This window comes from Mugil cephalus, chromosome 5, assembly GCF_022458985.1.
Source record: "Mugil cephalus isolate CIBA_MC_2020 chromosome 5, CIBA_Mcephalus_1.1, whole genome shotgun sequence".
Classification (NCBI taxonomy): Eukaryota; Metazoa; Chordata; class Actinopteri; order Mugiliformes; family Mugilidae; genus Mugil; species Mugil cephalus.
This window is the reverse complement of record NC_061774.1, coordinates 8,422,578-8,441,249: the sequence shown is the minus strand read 5'-3', so window position 1 is coordinate 8,441,249 and position 18,672 is coordinate 8,422,578. Positions and strand designations below refer to the sequence as shown.

Genomic DNA, 18,672 nt, shown 5'->3' with positions numbered 1-18,672 from the left:
GGTAATTCGCACTGGATGGATATTTGGACTGAGAAGGTATTATCGCCCACATTACCTGGTGGAACTCCCTCTGGTGCTGGACGGCGCCCACGTCGCCTCCTATGGGCAGCTGCTCCGAAAGCTCCTCGTCCTTGGCTGTCAGCCATTCTATGATCTCCTGCAGGGAGAGCTGTAGCTTCCCGCTGTTGTCAGAGAAGGCTTCTAGCCGCACCCTGCCAACACACACAGAGAGTCGATTTAGCAAACAGCAACATTTTCCAACACACAAATCAAACACCCCACCAGTAACCAGAACGGAAACATCGTATTTATTTTGTTCGCAAAACTTTTACCCAAATAGTCAAACCTTTAGTTTAAATCATAAACCTCAAGCATGACTCAACTTACCACCTGAATCCAGTCATCTGGCCGCGGGGTGATGTTTTAAAAGCTGACACTGTTGCAGCTTGCGAAGTGAATAAAAGTGGCACGTCTTGAATTTTCTTGAGCATTTTGCAAAAGGCTTTAAATTTCTCTTCGGTCTGAGTTCCAACCTGGGTCCAACCTTTTACTGGCAAGGTTTCTCTAAGAAAGTGGCCGGTGAGTGTATATTTCAAAGTTCTCGTTTTACAATTAGACGGCCATTTTGGAAAGCTGCATAAAGTATGCGACATCTGACAGGAGAAATCATGACAAGCACAGCAACACATCTAAAAGGTTCAGGGTATAAACAGTTGATTTCTTCACGAGTGAATATGCAGAACTGGATCCAGGCCAAACCATGAATTTTACTAATTCAAAAAACACCAACATGGAGGATCACGCAAGGTACGTCCCAACTTTCTATAGCGGGATATCACAGCGCTGTCGGTCACAGACAAACACTATATGTTGTGGCACATGCAAGACAATGTGAGACACAGTGTCACAGGTGACTGCAGCAGTTTTGCTGGAGTAAACTAAGAACAAATAACGGGGAGAACTTATCTGCTTGCCACCTGCTAGCAGCGTGAGAGATGTCTGAGGGAAGTACTGCTCTTGCATCAGCGGCGCAGCTGCCACTGGAGCAGTAGGGGCTGTGTGAAAGCACCCCAGTGTTTCAATTACACACCAGAAGCCAGCACTCAAATATCATTATTCCTGCACATCACAATTTGCCAGCACTGTCAAATCAGAGATGAAGAGTGGGAGCAAAAGCGCGAGTCAGAAAGAGAGGCGCGCCGTTCTACCTCTGACAACTGTAAATGAGGTGGGACTTTCGCAAAAACACAACAGGGCTGATATTCAGACGACAGCACGAGTGACATCGGAGCGACGCTTTATGATTGCAGTTTAGGCCTAATCAGGCAAAGGAAAAACAACGCTAATGAAATTCTGTAAGACACAGCGTTAACTTAAGGACTGCCAAATGAAGGACGGTCCAAGCAAATGCTCCTCTATTATCTCTCGGCCCGCAAGATTAGCATGCGGCCATCAGCAATGCCGTATTAGTGGCTCAAAAAGGACTGTAAGGCAATTTCCTCCAAATTGAATTTGGCACAGATGAGGTCTGACACATGAGGGATTATGTATCACTTCAGGGAAGCCGGTTGCAGGAAGGCATGTTGGAAAAAGCTTTGAAACGTTAAGGGGGAAAAGACAGAAAGGTGAAATCAAGCTTGTAAGTGCACATTTCAGGATTGATAGGACTCTTTGTTCAACCTTGTGTCAGAAAACCTGTGTGAAACGGACCATGATGTCCCCTAGCCTCTTGTTGCCCCTCCAGCTCCGCTCACTGCGGTAATTGAATCAGAGAGGAACTGTTTTTCTGTGGCCCCGGCAGAATAGGCTTTCACTCTATAACAGGCATGAATACACATAGACACACTCACTCAGTCAGCATGAATGGGACGAGGTTCCTCTTTCAAGTCGTGGTGAACCCGTGCCTCAGATATGTCGGAGGAAGGTCATCCATCAAAGGATGAACCTGGCACTTTCGCAGGAGCTTCAAAACGCTTCAAACCACATAGCAGAGGTTCACGTGGTCGGAGCAGAAACATGCCCAAACAATCGCACGCGGCACACACTCCCGTCACCGCTGCTATCATTACACACAAAGAGAGGCAGACAAATGGAGAACTGCCTGTGCTGTAATGGAACCGTAGTCACATGGCGGGTGCTGCCAAGAACCACTCCTGCTCTGCTAAGTGGAAGTGAGGCCAGGCTAAAGGTTTTCCTGTACAGGAGGCTGACTGAAGCTATTTTATCTCCACTGGAAACATTATTATATTAATTTAAGTGCTATTTATGGGCCAAGTACTGCTGCATTATCTGGAGAGATGCCTTCATGTGCCCAGGGACGCTGTTCAGAAAGGACCGAAAGAAAAAAACAGTAGAGGTGGAATATGCATTTATCCATTTTTTGTTGAAGATTGAATCTATACCTTTGTATTAATTAATTTTTTTTGCATCAAATGAACAAGTTATGAGTTCAACTCTAACATAGTGTCTCCTTACAAGTTTGCATATTTGTTATTAAACTGTTGTCTGTATATATATATATATATAGATATATATAAAAAAAATAATCTTGAGGACTTTTAGCAGCATTAACTGTCACAGGAATCATGCTTTTGACAACCTGGTAACCATGGTAACGCTTATTTTTAGCTGCTACCTGTCTCCCATGTTCACCGCCTAGTTCTTAATGCCACAGGATATAATGTTAATACTAAAAGAGGAAGGAGGACCCAGAGGAAAGTGTAGAACTGAGCCACCTAGTTCGCATTAGACGTGTAACTAATTGCTCATAGGACTAATTCAACATGGCATTTTAGCTGTTTGCCCTCGTCTGTCATCAATCTCCAGCAATGCTTGGACGGTAACACTTCCCCAGAATGCATGTATCATGTATCGCCTTTGTATCTGGAGCATTAGAAACTGTCATTACATTTTTCCTGACCATCAGAGATGAGTGAATTCAGATAACCTGTCTGTAGGCTACCATGATCATTATGGTGTTATGGTTGCCTTCCTCGTCAGCTGCAGTGTGAACATGTACATGTAAAAGTGTTAGGAGGTATCAGGTATAAGGTAACAGATTCAGATTTAAATCAGGTTTAGTAAATGTTGGCGTAGGGATGCTGATGAGTCTGGTAATGTTGCGCACTTGTGTTCCCAAAACGCCAGATTAGTCCACATCTGTGGCTCAGTCCAAAGCCCATTTCCTTCTTGAAAACGGTTCACTAAATATTTTCATAGTTTTAATTTTTAAAACCCTCTTTTTTTTTTGCTAGAGTCACTCAAACAGAAGTAAATGGTGCCTACGTTGGGGACTATTTTCAGCTACAGATTAACTGCTCTAAAGAGTATTTATGGCTCCATGACTGTGTCTGTGGGACTGAAAAGCACACAACAGTGCTTTTGTTCACAGAAATGCAGGAACATGTTACTCAGTCCAACAATATGGTAATAAAGCAATAAAGCAGAGACACAGAGATCATTCATTATTGGTTTTGGTCTTTTCACAGGATTTACTTATTTACACAAAATACTGGAAATCACTTTATCCTTCATGATTAAAGATTAAAGATTAAAGATTAGAGAATGCAGTATGTCAATGAATGTTCTCATAAGTCCAGAAATGCAAACAGGTGTGTGTGTACTGATATGTTTCTGAGGACTAGCTTGAGTTTTACACTGTGGTGAGGACATTTTTTGGGATGTTTGAGGGTTAAGACTTGGTTTCAGGGTAAAGGTTACAAACAGGTTAGTGTTAAGGTAAAATTTAGGATTGGAAACTTTTTAAATATATGTGTGTGTTCTTATTTCTTTGGTGTAAATGTAGAATGTATCTTTGGTGACAAGGTCCGCATTTAGTTGGACACTGACACAAGTTTTGTTATATATATATGTTATATTATTTTGTTAGCTATACCAAAGCATGTTAAAGATACAGGTTTATAATCAATATAGGCTTAAAGTGCAGACTCTCAGCTGTGATCTGAGGGTATTTACATCCAAACTGGAGGAAGGGTTTAGGAATTAATATGTAACTGCCTCTATTTCAAGGGACCAAAAGTAATTGGACAGTTGACTCAAAACCCATTACATGGGCTGCATGGGCTATTCCCTAATTAATCCTTCATCATTTAAGTAGGTAAAAGGTCTGGAGTTGAGTATTCAGCCATTAATGGTTTCTGGTTCTTACAGAAACAAGTCAAGCACGTTGCTGATGGTTTTTACCCACAGAGTTCCTTATTTAAACCCCAACTTTCCACCAGCCTCTTAGAACTGAAGAAGCTACTTGGATGAGCGGCGAAACGTCTTCAAGAGATTCTACGAGTCCAGTTGCTTCTACTAAACACCTCATGGATGACAAAGACCCAGGAGTTTTTTAAGGCCAAGAAGTGGAGTATTCTGTAATGTCTCAGCAAATTACCAGGTCTCAGGGTGATCGAGCTGCATTTCACTTCCCTTAAGACCAGAATTAAGGCAGAAAGACCCACAAACAAGCAAAACCTGAAGACCAGTAAAGCATCACAAAGGAGGAAACTCAGCGTTTGCCCGTGGGTCCCAGACTTCAGGCAGTCATTGTCTGTGAAGAATTATCAACAATACAAGGAAAAAATAAAAATAATAAATAAATAATAAAAATAAAAGGAACATTTTATTTATGGTAATGTTAATTTGTCCTGAAATGAAGAGACTCTGTTTAAATGCGGTTGCTATTACTTAACTATTCAAAGGATATTTTTATTTAGCCACTTGAATAAAACTTTTCAAAACTTGAACAAAACCTAAAAGTCGTAATTTCAAATACAATGCGGTGGCATACTGAACCCAAATCAGGAAGACTGTGTCACTATCCAAATATTTCTGGGCCCAACTCTATGTGTTCGTGTGAGAACAAGAGGAGAGGAACATTACCAGACAAAAACTGGTCTGAGTCTATTTGTGATTGGAAGACTCTTGTCTTTGTGTCCCTGTCTCACTCAGCTCGATGAAAACCAACCGGCTTGATAAGCCCTCCTGCATCAATCAATAAGTATGGGTTAATGGGGGTGGCTGCTTCCTGTGTTCGTCCCAGACACAGACACACCCAACATGGCAAGTCGTCTAGAGGCATCGGGAGAAACTAAACCGAGCCTCACAGTCTCACATAATGACAGTATCAATTGACACTGGCTGTCAAAATACCAGTTATTGTCCTAGTGAAGACTGCAAATGTTCTCATTTCCTGGATTGGATTCATGCAAAGAGATAAAATATGCGAGCCGACATTAGAGACACTGGTCTTTGTCATGAATGTTGAATGCGCAGAGGCAACAATCAGCATCCACGGCTCCGCTATCAGCTCATCACTTTCGGTAGCTGTGGAGAGGAATCCTGATTCTGACAATTTGCGTTGCTATTTAGCAAACCGTGAGTTTTGCATTCAGTGTTGTCACCTTTGCAAAAAAACTCTGCTGCATGCTAATAACTGTTCCCACGTATATTGTCAGGCAACACCCAAAATAAATAATATGGTCAAACAAAAATCCAACTCCCCAGTCAGTAAGAAAGATTACAGAGAGAGGCTTAGTGCTGGGTTCAATGATTAATTAATGCGCAGGAGATGCGCTCAGTGTGTCTGCTTGTTTTAGGAGAGAGGAGCACGGAGAGAAAGCTCCGTGAAGAAGAGCTTTGAGCACAGCCCCCGTTCATACCCACCCCCTGTGTGTGTTTTGCATTTCATAGTGGTTGCACTGCATTGCATTTTATTGCATTGTGGTAGCACAGTGAGGGGGAGCATACAAACTCTGAACTCTGACACAAACACAAACATGAAAGTGGAGCCCAACGTCATTTTTACATTGTCACATGGCAATTAGGAATCAGGTGGAGCTGACGCTGTGAGAGCTAGCTCACAGTGCTGGTTCAGCGCTGACTGAATGCAGCAAGAAATGGCCCGAAGATGTCATTGTTCCAGTGCCTCAAAGAGCGCACTGCTGTCTCTCTATGAACTCTCCTCCCAGCGCGTCGTGCTGTATAAAGGTAATAAACCCGGCTCACTCCCTGCTCAGAGCACTCCCATGAGGTCACAGGTTCAGGTCCATCAGGACTAGAACCAGACACCTGAACACTGTTTTTTCCCCAGGCCGTCTCTCTCCTGAACAAACCTCTCCCAGACCCCCACTCCCCACCATTCCCAAAGACACTTAAAACAGTAGAAACACCCCCTCCCATTTCAACAGCCATAGCAACAGCCATCTCAGCCTGTATTTATTACGGTCATCACTGTTATTTAACTAACTTTAAATAACTTTTATTTAATGTTATGTGGCGAGATATTGTTTTTGAAGACAAAGATGTCATTGTGACATACTATAAAGTTTGAACTCCGTGCAGACTCTTTGCCAAGGCACATGACAGAGTGCACACGGCGTGATCGACCAATCACAGCCTGTCAACTCAAACTGTCAAACTGCCACCATTTGTGTGAATGACGCAGTCTGCCTTACGCCCGGAACAAACTCAGAAATAAGCACAACATGTCTGTGGATCTGTGGCTCTCACCTTAAGAACAGGACGGCTTTTAACTCGGCCATAGCGTGTGTCAAAGAGCCGGCTGTGTTCCTGCTGGTCAGTGTATAAGAAGCATCCTGGAAGGTGTCACACTGGAGAGAAGTTTAAAGAAATTCTAATAATAATCTGATACTAATCTTTTTGTCGGGAGTCATAAATTGAAGCATCAGTCCTCACATCTGTCTAACTTACTAACTCTCCATCTGACTTCCATAATCTTTTCAGAAGATAATCTTTCTCAAAAAATGAGACCAGTGAATTACTTTGAAACAGACAAAAACAATTAAGGGCAGTGTTTGGGGGTGTGCACCAGAATCAGAATCAGTCAGAATCAGAATTAATTTATTGATCCCAGGGGGAAATTACTTATCGTTACCAGGCGACTACTACTAAAAAGAGTGTAACCACAATTGAAAGGAACCCCACAAAATCTTGTTGTACACTGTATAAGGACGATAAAGGCATTCTATTCTATTCTATTCTATTCTATTCTATTCTATTCTATTCTATTCTATTCTGTTCTAGTCCAATGTTGGAGGAAGGGTTGGAGCTGAGAGGTGGCTGGTGTTCAGACAGACAGTGAGTGATCTGCCATGACACACACACGTCATTCAAAGCATGTGACAAACCCTTAGTTATGCACAACACCATCAAATATACCAGTGAGCACTACAGTCATGAACGAGGTCATTAGCGACAGAAAATATTTATCAAGATGCAAACACGATCTTAACATATGCACCGACTCACTTTTGGAGTAAAGTGGCCATTTAACAAATTGCAGTTTTTTGAACTTGTGCCTCTGAAAGCTGCAGTTTGGGGCAAATATTAGCGTCCAGCTGCAGTAAATTCAGTAAATGTGCTTCCAGTAGATTCTGTAAATAATGACATGATAAGACGCAGTCAGAATTGTTGTACTGGTTAGAAGAGGCTGTTAAACCAACATGTGTGACTATTTTCTTCTTTTATTCTATTGTTTCACATCGTTTCTGAGCAGACGCACGTGTGCCCGCGTCACAATCGCACACCACATATATCAACGCGGGACCCCAGACACCCGATCACTGTCACTTTGGACGGGCGCCATCCCTCAACTGCACTGGCACATTCTGCGCACAAAATGAATGTGTCCAGTTTTGTAAAGCTGCAGTAGGTGCAGGGGCTTTTTCAAAAACACAGCAGTGGGGGAACAGAAAATATCAACTACAACCATCAATAAATCACATGGTGTGATCGCAGTAAACTGCGCTTCGCCCTCTCTCTGCTTCCCTTTTTGATTGTCTGCACTGCGAGGGCTACCGTGTGTCATGTGTGATGCATTCGGGGACCGCACTTGTGGTGGGGGTGTTTTACTGATGCCTCGCCTGGAGCGCTTCTTCCAGCAGCCGTCTCACCGAGATTTGTGGAAACACACTTGATGAGTGACAAGAGCAGACTAGCCACTGGGGCTGTTTCCCATAACTGGAAACACTGTAGTAATTTAAATATATAGATCAGCTGACAGCCACGGGGAACACAAATCTTTCACAGCTACCGAAGAGGATTCTGCGGGCCTCCAGCTCCCAATGACGACGCACACTTTAATACACTTAGAAGAAGCTAATTATATAATAGGCCTACATCTGATTCTTGCTACTTTGAAGCTTCTCTTCACTTCATGAATTGATAAAACAGTTGTGTAGCTTTAAGAACAGAAATTCAACATCCTAGTCCGTATGAAAATGATTCATTGTCTATAAGTAACACACGCTCAAAATATCCTTTGTGAATCATACAAACTTTAACGTCATACTTCCGTACAGTGTGTGTAGAATCAAACGCCTCTGTTCATAGAGAAGCCTACAGTATGTACGGCGTGTGATGTACGTCTGAACTGCTTCATGTGTGGCAAAGAGCAATTCAGAACTGCATTAGTGAGTGAAGACCTGAATGAAAACCAAATACAAAGACACACACAAGGCTGCACAAAGAAGACGGTGAGCATACACGGACGGACAAAGGAGCAAGTCGACGCAGGCTCAGCACGTGTCACCGGGTCAGCGCAAAGTAGAGAAAAGGATGTGGGAAGCAGAGACACTTGAAAATAATGAAATACGACAAATAAGAAGCACAAGAGACCACTACTGAAATGACTTCTTTATCTTCTATATATGTGGGGCTTGAGAACAGTAAAACAGTAATGATTTGTTAAGGTTCATTGTGTGTCGCTGAAGTGCTGATGTTATCCATCAGAAACATTGTTTTCTTGATTGTGTTTGTGTGTGGATATGGGTGCGTATGCTTATCACCATGTACACAAGATTTTAACACGATCACGCGCTACTCTGACAAGTACGGAGATAAGAGCCTCCTGTGTTCTGCTGTGTGCAGTAGGTGGACCCATCCTTTGTGGGTTTGACTGCGATGTTGGAGTAAATATCAGTATTTTTCGCCACGTTCATTTATTATAGATGGTCCGTCAGGGTTGGCAGAACAAGGAGAACTAGGAAAAAGTTGTCAACATACTTTAGTAAAGTAGGAAATTAGTTAATATGCTTATTTTTTTTAATATATGTGACTACTAGAGTCAAATGAAACGCTTAAAGAGGTTTTTCAACAGTGGGATTCAAACGGGAGGAGTGGTTAAGAGAGACAGTGCTGATCATTGAACAGTGGTGCACTAAAGTGCAGTGTGATCAATGCGCTGCCGGTCGGCCAACTGAGTGAAAAGTCTTTTGTGGCTGCGGCCACTGCTGCTTCAGTTATTACGATCAGAAAGGCTGCCAAGCTCCCTTTCAGCAAGGCATCACAATCACTTATCACTTCTGTCTGTGGCTGAGTTAAGAAGGAACTTTCTTTCTTTACAGGTATTTCTTTTCCTAGTCCGTTAATTAACAGAGTCATTTTAATTTAGTCCCTGTGTGAACTGCATGAAATGTATAGTAGTGCATTCTACTAGATACAGTATATCACCAACTGGCCTTTAGTCTTGAGACACTGCAGTGTGTGTAAATATACAGTATATTTGCAGTGTTTTTTTAAAGCACCATGAAAATCCCTTAGTGTGTCCGTGACATAGCTGTAAGTAAACGGTGCTGGTTGGAAGAGGATTTTATGTGTGTTTTCAAAAACGTAAACACACACACACTTATTTCTCTGTATTTTTTCTTGATTTTGTAGATACCATCATCTGTATTTTGACAGTATGTCCAGGACTTTGAAATTACAACAAATTTACATGTAATGCGAAAAGCGAAAGATACGTAAAAACAAGAGAGAAAATTTTATTTGAAATTAAATTTTATTGTATGTAGTAGACATATAACCACAAAAGAAGGAGCCTGACATGTTAAACTCCAATATTAAAGGAAATCTGCCTACAGTCTAGACACTGATGGTTTGGAGTTGGATTAAATCTTGAGGATGGGACACCTTAATGAGAGAGAAACCCCACAATGTAGCTTGTATGAAACAGTATATTACAAAAAAAAAAACTCCAGATCAATTAACATGTCCTCATTTGACCTCTAATATCTGTACGCAAATACACAAAGTGTGTCTCCACTCCTCCAACGCTCTTTGTTTTTGCACCTTTGGGGATTCAATTTGCTTCACATAAACCACGCCACGTGCCTCGCTGTAATGTGTACATGTACCTGATTATTTTCTCATCTTAGTCAAACACTGCAGCTGTCCAAAAAGTCCAACATTGTCTCTGTTCTGTGCAAACCACCTCTGATTTGCTCTGCACCAGATTACTGGGGAGAAATCACAGTTCAGTGCTTTCCACACTCTTGTTTAATTTCAAGCTGTACACACACGCGCACTATGTGGTAACTCGTGAAATTATTCATGGAGGTCCTAATTTCTCAGAAGTTTGTCTTATCATTAAAAAGTATCAGAGTTCTCTGTCCGTGCAGCAGATACTCTGTCTTGAAAGTGTGATTTCTTTTTATTTTACATTGCCATTCAGTGGATCTCCTGCCTTCACCCAGTGTGACTTGCAGTCTTTCAAGGAAAAGCAAGAGGAGCATTGTGCAGGGTGAAAAATAATTATTATTAGACAAGTAATTGATTAAGACATTTAAAAAAAGCTTACAAATGCAACAATGGTGAAATCACAACCTTGAAATGTGGGTTGAATTTGTAATATTTGGCCTCGGAGAGCAAACCTTAACCATCAGTATGAAGGAGTAAGATTGTGAGACTGAACTAATATTCACTATATACTGGCCAAAGTTTTCAGTTAATAACTAAATTCCAAATCAGTGTGTTCCAATCACTTTCATGGCCACAGGTTTATATAATCAAGCACCTGGGTATGCAGACTGCTTCTACAAACATTTATGAAAGAATGGGTGGCTCTCAAGAGCTGAGTGAATTCCAGCATGGATGTGTGACAGGAGGCCACCTGTGCAACAAGTCCACTCATGTCAGTGGTATTATAACAATTTGGAAGCGATTGGGAACGACAGCAGCTCAGCCACGAAGTGGGAGGCCACGTAAAATGACAGAGTGGGGTCAGCGGATACTGAGGTGCATAGTGCACAGAGGTCGCCAACTTTCTGCAGAGTCAGTTGCTACAAACCTCCAAACTTCATGCGGCCTTCAGAGTAGCTCAAGAACAGTGTGCAGAGAACATCATAGAATGGGTTATATGGCCATAGCTGCATCCAACCCATACACCACCAAGTGTAATGCAAAGCACGGGATGTATCGGAGACATTCTCTGGAGTGAGGAATCACGTTTCTCCATCTGGCAATCTGATGGACAAATCTGGGTTTGGAGGTAACCAGAATCACTGCATTGTGCCAAGTGTGAGGTTTGGTGGAAGTGGGATTATGGTGTGGGGTTGGTGTTTTTCAGGAGCTGGGCTCGGCCTCTTTGTTCCAGTGAATGGAACTCAGTATGCTAAGAGATTTTGGACAATTTCATGGTCCCAACTTTGTGTGAACAGTTTGGGGATGGCACTTTCTTGTTCCAACATGGCTGTTCACCACAGTACACAAAGGCTGGACTTGGATGAGTGAGTTCGGTGTGGAAGAGCTTGACTGGCCTGCACAGACTCTTGACCTGATTCAGATGATTCAGACTGTGAGCCAGGCCTTCTCGCCCAACATCAGTGTCTGACCTCATCAATGAGCCTCTGGAAGAATAGTCAACAGTTCCCATGAAGCCACTCCTAAACCTTGTGGAAAGCCTTCCCAGAAGAGTTGAAGATGTTATAGGTGTAAAGGGTGGGCCCATGTCATATTAAACCCTACGGATTAAGAATGGGATGTCACTTAAATTCATATCCATGTAAAGGTAGGTCTACATATACTCTTGTCAGTATAATGTATACATGTCCTTCGATGGCTGTATCCCCCAGCGGAGAACCACCCACACATACCATCCTATCACTAGCCACAGTAGTGGAATTTCACCCCTGACCTTGAACAATATAATTATCATTAACATGTAACAGGAGCTCAATAAGCCCTGCAGGCATCATATTATTTCTTTCCTGGGGGCGATGTAGGAAAAGTGGGGCACGGAACCGCCAAAGGGCGTTACACTAAGATTAGACAGAAGGTGCTAGCAAGCAAAGAGAAACGTGGAGGAGAATGGATGTTTGGAAGGAAGGTGGAAACATACAAGAGAATAAATACCAACTGGAGAAAAAGGAAGAAAAAAAGGAAGAGCAAAATGATAGAGACTGCAATGAAAGATTAATGGAAATAAACAGTAGCATGAATGAGAATGATGGAAGGAGACAGATCAAGTTGTGAAATGAGATGGTAACACTCGGGTAATGACAGTAAGAGTTAAGAGACAAAATCCGAACCAGAGGTTTCCCTTTTGCCCTCAAACAGACACTGAGTGTGGGTGGCTGTTCTCTCTGCAGTTATCTGAACCATGCAGCAAATAAATTCATAACATGCCACTGAGCTACCCACACCAACCCCTGTGGGCATTCCCTGCAGTGCAAAACAGTGGGCACGTCAGTGTGCAGCACAGCCTGAAGCTCAACAACGGCTGATATTGTTACCAGTGTGGTCAACACTGTAATCAGTTAAAACGCACAGAGGCAAATTCATACCTGCAACTGACTGAGACGTGTTCTGAGAAAATACTACACTAAGATTCAGCAACGAGCTGTTTGTTTGATTGACTGGCTCAGTAGGGAAATGCAAAAGGATACAGTACAGCTGGTTTATGTACGGCTGGATGACAACATTAATATAAGCACACACAGGAGAACATGAGGGTAACGTTTTGTAACGCTATAGCAATTATCAGATACAGAGTGAGCTACGAGACCATCTAGAAATCCTTCCGACGGAGTATGCAGCCATGCTAGCGGCTTTGATACAATGTAATTATACACAGCAGTGGAGCAATGTCTAAGTGGACCATGAATGTCTGAACCAGTTTCACGGCAGTCAGTCCTATAGCTGTGATAAATTTCACTCCAAATTAGAAAGAGAAATAGTCGGGTAACCTTTGCAGGGTTCATTCTCTGGGGACCCAGATGACTGTATTAAATCTGAGGGTGAATCATTCTTGCAAAATTGGTCACATTTATTTAGAAATGCTAATTTAACACCATCACAATCAACTAAAATAGCTCCAAAAAAACACACACACATGGATTTGTCAGCTTAAAAGCTTATTTTTCACTTTGAAATACATCATACAGCTATTAAAGACAGATGTAATGTGACAGCTGCACAGGCTTCACAGTGTTTTTTTTTTTTTTTTTTGTCTTTCAGATTTGAGAAAAGATGCTATGAGGTCCTCTTTCAAGTTCACTGAATGCACGTAGAGTCCAGGTAAATCAAAGGAACGAAGAAGGAATCTGGATAATTCCCACTGAATGAATTACACAACCATTGAAAAAAAAATAACTCACCCTTTTATAAAAACACAGTCTCTACTGAGCAAATAGCATAAATTCACTGCAACCTCCCACACTCTCTTACTGTGTTTTCCTACACAATAGATACAGATGGCTCAATAGCCACCGCAATATGCTTGCAGTAATAAATGTCTCCTTTATATATGTATATCCATAATAATTCAGCTGTGATTATGATAGACACAGTGCAGTGTACTGTTCTGGCCCACTTGTTTCAAGCCATTATTGCAATCACATAAAACCACAGTTTGGGATAGTACAAAGCACATCGCAATAAGAACAGCATGTTTACATTTTTTGCCAATGGCGTCAAATTACTGTTTTGTAGTCGATAACACATGCCAAACAGCTGGTGAGTGTGAGTAGAGCAGCTCATGGCGTGATGATTTTGCCAGCTTTCTGTACAGGATGACACAAAAAAACAAGTGATCAATCCCCTAACCTTCTGTTATCAGTCCAATTAGCTAAACGGCACAGTGTCATGCTGATAAATTCTCTGTGCCACTGCCATCTGTAAATGCTGTAAATTTCCTCCTTATCTCAATCTGCTATAGACTCTGGGTGTTTTCAGAAATGGGGGCATAGAGGTGCTTTCGCATCATCTGCAAGGTTAGGGAGAATGTTCTGGCTATTCTTCAGTCATGCTTGTTCAAGCCTCAATCCGAGAGGGGCAAAATTAAAAACTGAACCCAAACCACGGGCCAAACAGAAGGGGTATTTATCTAAGTAAGTTATCTGTATGCTGTACGAAAGCTTTAACGCCAGAATAAAACGAGACTAGCGGGGCCAATGTGGAGCTTATTATACGGTGGAGAACGGAGCTAACTATGGGGCTACGTTAGCATGCTAATGCTGTGTAAAAAAACAAAATGCTGCTGTACTCTACCGATACGCTTAACGGTTGCCGAGGCAACCATGAGACTCTGATGTGTTTGTCAATAGAGTTGGGAGGAACTGACATACCTTTCTGATGCCAATTAAGTTCAGCTATTTCTTTGTAGTATCAAATATGAGATATAAAATATTATCTTATAGGCCAGATACAATTGTTTTGGACGTGACCTTGAGTTTGACGTAGAGAGTAGAGAGTTGTGCAGGAGATGATCCCAGCATGAGGTGGGAAAGGTGGCAAATTTATCACATTGCCATTTCCACAACTGCATATGACCATCGATTTCGACTGTTGGTAGACGCCGGTTGTATGTAATATTAACAACCAAATGTTAGCAGGCCAGCACACTGGAAATGATGAGTGAGGTTACTGTAACACCTGTCGAACATTAGCACATTAGAGTAACTGTGAACTGGTTAAGATGCTGATATGAGCTTTAGCTCGAAGCACTGCTGTGGCTACTGAGCTGTTGGCATGGATGTGGAGTTTTATGATTACTAAACTGCTGCACCCGAGGTGGTTTACCCCAGTTCCAGTTAAGGTACAGCATAACATTCAGTAAGGGATGATGTAGGAGTGTACATTATAGGAGTGGATAGAAAGTAGTGATCCTGACTTTTATTCGAACATACCCTCAGCCACCTGTCAATCAACGGCAGACAGGCTATTGTAAAGCCAGCCGTCTGCACTTGTCCAGCCTTTGGCATAAACGCAGTCAAACATTTCCACCGGACAGCGCTCACCCTCAAGGTCGGACATCTGTTCGGTGATGCTCTTTCTCTTTCATCCATTCATTCTTTTTCCACCCTGCCCCTCCCGTTTCCCCTCATCCCATCTCTCCTGTGTGATGATTTAATACCAGCCGTCGGTTCTCTCCCTCCTTCGGCCTCCTTCTCCTTCCATCGACTTCCTCCCGTATTCCACTCTTCCGCTCACAGTCTGACGAAGTCGGAGAGTCGCTCGGGTAAAGACGACCACTGCAGGCGATCCATAGTGATCTCACTATACGGGACTGCAGGGGAAACTGTCTCAACCAATTTAACAACCATCCTTCTTTAACCCAACCCCCCTTATTTCTAGATACATCAGGGTCAAGTAAGCAATTAAGGGGCCAATTGTCTAAACAGGATGCCAGTTGAATTGAAGAAACAGACATGATGCAGCTTGCCCAGGCAGTTTCCAATTAGGAATCAAAGAATAACACAAACGCCCTCTAATTGTTTTGCACTTTAAGAGCTCTCAAGTGTAACTTGCGCAATGACAGCAGTAACCCATATTATATCAATAATGAATAAGCTGACTGGAAGGAGCACTGAAATATGCATTACCGTGTGACAGTACATTATTAGACAAAACTTTTTAATTGCGTGAACACTATGAATAGAAACAGGAAGAACAGTGGAGGGAAATGGAAAACAAACAAAGAACCAGATTACTATGAGTGTTACATATCATTAGTTTCTATTACTGTGCGTGATTTAAATTAATCTGTATTAGGAAAACGTTGCGAAATAGATATAACCAACACAACAGCAGCAGCTACATAAAAAAAAAGTACATGCTAGCTATATTGTTTCACACCTCCAGCTGGTGTGCACAAACAGTATCCGCCCAGTGATAAATTCTGGCTGCTGCTCAACAGGAACTTGTTTTTTTTTCTGATCCGTCTCTCTGATAGAATTGCCTGTCATAAGAAACATTCAGTAAACTCACTGAATCTCCAAACGCCAGGATGTGTTTAGACTGCGGTGGCAAACTAACAAGCTAACAAACAGTTGGATGCGTTTTTGGAGCTTCATCAGTGCCTTGACGAAATCATCAGACACTTGCGTGTTTATGTCTTCTGAGAGAGCCAACTTGTAGATTTAGAAATGCAATCAGCGCACATTTGCTGAGCTGCAAGCTACAGCGGGAGGCTCATATCTCCTGGAGCTCTCCCATTCTCCTCTCCTTTCTTTGAAAACATCTATCCCTTCAAAAAGTTACACTTTTCCAAAGTGTCTCAGCGTCGGGAAACATCAGAGAGGACGTCCTCTTACCGGATGTTGTGGGACTTGCGTTTTATCTCGTTCCAGCAGAGGTTCATTTCTCCTGTCTGGTGCGGACCGCCTCCTCCTCCGCCTCCTCCTCCTCCTCCTCCTCCTCCTCCTCTCAGTCTCCTGCACTCGGTCCCCTCCTCCTGCCCCTCACCGTCCACTGCGGACTGGCACGGCACACAGTGGCATCCCGGCCACGAGGGCCGCCCCGCAGCTAAAAATGAAAACAGAGAGCCGAGAGTGCCCAGGTGAGTATTATGATCCCACAATATTGAATTGAGCCCGCTGATAATTAGTATTCTGTGCAGATAGAATTAACACATTTCAGGCTTTGGCAGAGATACAGTGGTATCAATATAAAACACTGTGGCAGACAGCGGAGCATAATGTTTCACGACTTCATCCTTTGAACCCAGTCCATGGATACTTAAAGTCGTTTCACACAAATCTAATAGAACAGATTTATATTCATATTATTTAGTTGAATTAATGCAGTACATAGACAAATCTTATTAGCGGGATCCTACGCTCCCTGCGACACACTCAAGATGCAGCGATGACTTTCCAAGGCGGTAACAGCTGTTATATTAAGCTAGTTTTGGTGTCTGACAAGCTTCCAAACATGTCAATCTATAGCTGAGTTTTCAGAGAATTATGTATGTATGTAAACATACCACTTACTTAAACCACAGGTCTTCAACAGGGGGTCCACGACCACTAAGGGGGTCCGTGGAGATACTGCAAGGGGGCGGCAAAAACTTAAATCAACTAGACAATTTTTTTTTTTAATTTTCCCCCACAGTGTTCGCCACCCCACAGTTGCACATGTTTGAAGTTAAAAATAACGTTTGGACGTGTGTATTATTTGAATAGCTTAATAGTGAATGCAAAATGATAAAAATAACATATATATGTAAAATATAACTAGGCTGAGTTTGCACAATTGCGTCCGAAATCACATGACCAATTTAACGTAGTAGAAACAACTTTAGTAGAAAGTGCTAACTTCAACCTATATACCGGCTTTTAAATTGTGTTAATGGGCCAAATAAAACTAGACTTATATATTTTAACTAGACTTAAATAATATACTTCCCTCAATATTGGCGTCATGTTGGTGCGCGACTGGTGCACGGGAGAAACGGTACAACCACAACGCAAAGCGCTAGCAAGCGGTGATCATTAGCTAGCTTCCGATGCTCGAAGGGGGAAAAAAAGAAACAAAAAAATACGACACCATTTTTCCTATTGGTGGAAAAAATGCATCCTATTAACCAATCAGGAAATGATGTGTCAATGGTTGCTAAGGAAGCGGGAAAGGTTGCGGGGGGCGCTATATTCTGTCTGTGCACCCAAAGAGAAAGATGCCAGAGATTTTGGACTTTTAGATATTATCACTTATTACACCTCATGGTTTTGTAAATGGAAATAGTTATACACAGCTTTGTTGTTTGCTAAATTTATACACACGCTCTTGAAATTTACACTTTAGATTTGCATTTTAAGTAATAAAAATGTTTCTTTAACCATGTTTGTGGTTTTCAGAGTGAAAAATCTAACTCTTTCCTACTTGGATTTTATGGTTTTAGGTTCAGTGTGTTAATTCAGTTTGTCAAAATGGAAAAATAATTGTAAAATGACACATGTGAGGTTGTGCTGAAAAGAACGACACCAAACAAGGCAGTATAATCGGTTTTTAAGATTAAATATAAAGGTAAAACCAAAACAAAAATGGCCAATTATACTCTGCACATCAATCGTGTTAAAAATCTAAAAATCTCTCTAAAAACAAAGTAATTATTAAGATAATAATAAATAATGAAATTAAGAAAAGAGAAACAGCAGAACCTCCAATTCTTCTGCCACGAACAAACTACGTGTTAATCCACCACAGCGGGCAAATCAAAAATGTACAAACATTCTACCTCCAGTGAAAAATACCTCCATTTTCAAAGCAGAGAAAGAAAACTTTACAAAATGCGGAGCGCCACGCACACAAAATTTAATAACTCACTTCTGTGTGTAAGACAGAAAACCTGAATCATGGGACACCAGCAGTTTTATCCCATTATTCCATTCCATTAAACTCAGGGAAACAAACGCAGACAAAAAGCCTCTTTTCTCACAGACTTTGAGAGTGAGGGGGCATGTGAGGGAAGACATGAAGAGGTGCAATCCCCTTGATGGAGCTGGAGGGAAAAATAGGCAACCCACGCACACACGCACAACAAACACACACCATAGTAAGTGGCGTTCAGGGCAGGAGAAGCTTTTGCAGGTCCACGGGTCGAGATAAATCTTACGTTTGGTGACACGGGCTGTCCAAGCCTTCCTGTCT

The 18,672-nt window shown here is 42.0% G+C and overlaps 1 protein-coding gene across 1 annotated transcript in view; it reads right to left on the bottom strand.

Moving 5' to 3' along the window:
* The window catches only part of drp2 (dystrophin related protein 2), a 57,483-nt gene extending 55,432 nt beyond the window's left edge, over positions 1-2,051 (bottom strand). The window contains exons 1-2 of the mRNA XM_047585394.1: positions 1,851-2,051; positions 56-212 (exon numbers count right to left, since the gene is read on the bottom strand). Of these exons, the coding sequence (XP_047441350.1) occupies positions 56-212; positions 1,851-1,861 (168 nt within the window). The 5' untranslated portion in view covers positions 1,862-2,051. The remainder of the gene's footprint in view (positions 1-55; positions 213-1,850) is intronic.
* Positions 2,052-18,672: the final 16,621 nt, after the last annotated feature.